The sequence below is a fragment of the Austrofundulus limnaeus genome, unplaced genomic scaffold (assembly GCF_001266775.1).
Source record: "Austrofundulus limnaeus strain Quisiro unplaced genomic scaffold, Austrofundulus_limnaeus-1.0 Scaffold1098, whole genome shotgun sequence".
NCBI classification, from domain to species: Eukaryota; Metazoa; Chordata; class Actinopteri; order Cyprinodontiformes; family Rivulidae; genus Austrofundulus; species Austrofundulus limnaeus.
In genome coordinates this window covers 44,840-48,994 of record NW_013953500.1, presented here as the reverse complement: position 1 = coordinate 48,994, position 4,155 = coordinate 44,840, and the positions used below count along the sequence as shown (strand labels likewise).

Below are 4,155 nucleotides of genomic sequence, written 5' to 3'. Positions count from 1 at the left end.
TAACACGACTTCATTTGTCCACACAAATGCCATTCACCAAATATTTTCTCTTTCATGGACCATACCATTTAAACACTAGAGATGGAATGTGTAAAAATCCCTATAGATTAGCAGTTTTTGAAATACCCCAACTATCACTCTGGCATCAACAACCATGTTWCATTCAAAGTCAGTTAAATCCAAAAACAGTTTGAACTTCAGGAAGTTGTCTTCAGCACGTGAGTAGCTGACATGTGATTGGCTGATAAAAAGGACTGTGAGTGTTTGACTGGTATTGGACATTGTCTCACTATACATTGACACACTTTTAATTTGGTCACAACAAACTTTATTGATGAAAATCATCAATCTTTTTGTATAAAAAATGTGTCTTGTCTCCACAGTCTGCCATCTAGTTATGGTCACTCATCCACTGTTTAGTCCACTGAATGATTTGCTCCAGATTCTGTTCTAGGTCCTCAGGGGTGTTGTTCTGTAACTGGTGGACTATCTCATGTTGGTATGCTTCCATGGCCTCTTCATAGATGATCTGGAAGATTTCACACTGCACGTTGTCCTGCAGCTTCTTCCCTGTGTAACCTCTGAAATCCCCACAAAACACAAGAGTTAGTAAAGAACTCCTAACTTTACCTTACCTTGGAGAGGCAAACTGCAGACAACAACTCCTGGTGAAAATTATGGACTTGCTACAGCACACATTCCTTCAATTGGTTAAATTTGTTACCAAAAACAAAACGATAAGTTAAAAACTATCAATTACAACCATCTGGCTTTATAAATCAATATTACATGCAAAAACATTTGTAGACAGTAACAACTGCTTTAAAAAATCAAGTAGAAGAAAATCATTACAGAAGAAATTTAGGAAACAAATCTGAAGAAAGCACTGTGGAACCATCATGAATACTCTGGTGCACAATGTCAGGCTTTTACAAACAACTTGAATTCTGAGGCTTAACTAATGACAAACAGTAATCACTCCTCTGACTCTCTTATTGCTGCTGCCACATCAACTTTGCCTTTTTCTTCAATTTCTGACAGAGATTTTAAACTGAATGGAGATCTGGACCATTTGTTGGCCATGTTGTTGACAGTTCATATTGATGTCTTTTTTAAAGAAATGATGTCACATCCTTTGCCCTTACAGGAAGATACATTATCGTATTGGAAAATAAGTCCTCATCATCAAGCATCCTATTTAAGTGTGCAAAACTACAATCAATTTCGGCATGTACTGAAGACATAATGACAGCCGTTATCTCAMCAGTGCCTTTAGCTGACATGTAGGCCCAAGAGTGTGGAAATGTACATTTTCTTCAGGCTGTCTTTTTCATTAATTAAATTCATTTCTTTTAGGCCATTTCCTACAGTTTGTTCACCAGACATTGACTCCAGTTTCAGCCCACTTGTTTCTCAATTGGGTTTTTGTACATTGTCTTTTTTCATGACGTTGTTTTAAGTTTCTGTCTTCCAGTATGGTTCCCTTTTACAAACTCTATTTTGTTTGTTCTTAGTCCAGATTTTAGTCACGGCTGAGTAGGAACACCAACATTATTAGTAACATTTCACAATGATCTACCTTATTGAAAACATTTATAATAATCTCTCATTTCAACCAGCATCTGTCATATTTGAGCCAAGGTTCAGTCAATCTGCTTTGTACAACTCTCCAGTGTGTTAGCAGAGTTCATACAATGTAGCTATTTGCTTTCAATGGAAGCTGAGAGCGGCCGTTTTCCACAAGTCATTTTTTCCTATGGTTTTCTAGAGATAATGATATATTTCTTTTAAGTCRTGATAACGAGTTAATTATGTTATCATGAGATAACAATGATCGTTTTCTCGAGGTAAGTTCATTTCCAGATGGTTTTCCTCTTGTGTATCACACAGTAAGCATGGAGACACCCTGGTCCCCTCGRCTGTTCACCGATGAAGCCAGCTATTTATCATTTAACCAGGCAAATCCCACTGAGATCTCAGATCTCTTTTGTAAGGGCAGTCTGGGTCTGAAGTCAACCTATTAAATTGTTCATAGTTGTGTTATTTTGTATCATCAGGCTGAAATTGTGACGTTTGTCTATAGATAACTTTCATATCAGCCCTCGTCATTTAAGGAGACAGCTGGCCTGACTGCAGATCAGCAGATGTTTACACAGTCATCTTGAACTTGATATAATAAACTTTATCAGTCACCAGCTGAGGGGATCAGGCTGTCTGCATGGTTACTGAATGATACACAAGGAAAACCATAAGTCGTTTTCATGAGAAAACCATGGAAAATAATTGTTAGCAGAAAATGGCCGCTCTCAGCTTCTGTAGTTTTAGACATGCAAATTACAGTGATTCCATTTTTTCCCCATCTATTTGATCTAAAGAGGCAATTGTGACAGACTAGATCAATTATATTTTCTGTTGTTTTCTAATGCTAGGAGGATGAGATTTTGAAGAACTAGTTTTGTGGCATGCCTGTGATGTATTTATTTAAATACAAAATTAAACAATTAAAAGGACATCCTTCAAGAGTGGTGATTTAGTGTTTTTTCCCCAGGGGCTGTAGTTATCAAGGAAAGACATTGAAAGTCAAACCGTAAAGGCAGTGTCTCACTTGGAAGACAAAATGACGTAAACTTGTTAGAAAATAGAAAATCCTCAGGCTCACTAAATTTTGACCTGTTTTGCAACCTGTGAGCTGTGCATCCCTATACTGAGTGGCCATGTTTAGAAAGTAACAGTATTTTCATACGCACAGCTGGCAAAACCGTATTCTAAGCAGAGGTGAGGTTATAATAATATATTATAATATATTATAACCTCACCTTTTATGCATCACAATAAATAATCTGTTAAGGATAAAAATGTCCTGTTAAAAACGCAGAGCTCAAACTTCAAACCAAATCACACTATATTCAGCAAATCTGCCTGTGAGAAAACAGTGTAGCCCTCTCTTCTCAAAACACCACTGCATCTTTAAGCATCAGTATTTAAACTATAACAAATTAAGTATTATTCACCTGTTTTCCAGCCGAGTATAGAGCTGTGTGTTGTCTGTCCGCAGGACAAAGACGATGTGGAACCAACGTTCTGGAAACAAGTCACAACCATGATAGTCGACGATCATCCCACCTTCTGTCATCTTCTCATCCAGCTCATCCACCACCTGAAGGAACAAGATTTACTTGCTTTTACCATTTACACTATTTTATTTAATGAAGAAGTCTAGTAGGTCTTAGTTCCAAGAGACTCCTTCAGTCTGAGTTTCAGGTAAACTCAGCTTTATCAGCAGCACTGACTCCACGTGGTGGGCTCAGGTTTAATGTTGACAATCAAAACTGTTCACATGAAAAAGAGGACCCTCAGCCTAACAACAGATCATTAGTGCCCTGAATATCCCTATTGTAACCAGAGGACTGAGTCTTACTCTCAATAAACAGCAATGTAAGAGGGGACACAGACAACTGGACAGAGACGTCCACCCATTTAATGATGGACTGTTTTTCTTAACAAAAATGGCTTCTTTTACTCTCAAACTAACGTTACTCTCTATTAGGGCTGGGTAAAAATAATTGATTTAATCSATCTTGGATCGATTTCATTTCATTTTAGGAAAATCGATTAATTTGGAATGAGATTTATTTTTCCCCATGGTATTTTAAGTGTGATGAAGCTGAGGCGTGTTTCTATATCTTGTGTCACTCCTGGYTTACTGTTTGCTGATATCTGGTTAACGTTCAGTGATAACGTTAGCGTCTGACAACAAGCTGCCTGAGCAAATTAAAAGAAACCAAAGCCTGATTCACAAGACAGTTCAGTGAAGCCGCCGCACAGACCGGTCCGGCTTTATTCTCCCTCGGGTCATTCATAAATCATAGGAGAAGCCGGCCAGGTCCTGCTCACGGGTTCAGAAATAAACCCAGCAGCACAGAACCTTTACGGGGCGTGGGGGTTTCGTTAACGATAATGATGACGAAATATTTTCATTGACGCCCCCTTTTTTCATGACGATAACGAGATGGTAACGAAATAAACATAAATAAACATAGCTCTTTGGTGACTAAGATGTGACGGAACGTGTGTGAGTTTTCATTGACGAGACGAGATTGTAACGAAACTGTTAGTCGGTGGTCTGTCAATCATTTAGAATGCAGAGTGGAGGGA

General features: G+C 38.2%; 1 protein-coding gene across 1 annotated transcript in view; it reads right to left on the bottom strand.

Moving 5' to 3' along the window:
* Positions 1-305: 305 nt before the first annotated feature.
* The window catches only part of ak6 (adenylate kinase 6), a 7,758-nt gene continuing 3,908 nt past the window's right edge, over positions 306-4,155 (bottom strand). The window contains exons 5-6 of the mRNA XM_014030658.1: positions 3,012-3,157; positions 306-581 (exon numbers count right to left, since the gene is read on the bottom strand). Of these exons, the coding sequence (XP_013886112.1) occupies positions 392-581; positions 3,012-3,157 (336 nt within the window). The 3' untranslated portion in view covers positions 306-391. The remainder of the gene's footprint in view (positions 582-3,011; positions 3,158-4,155) is intronic.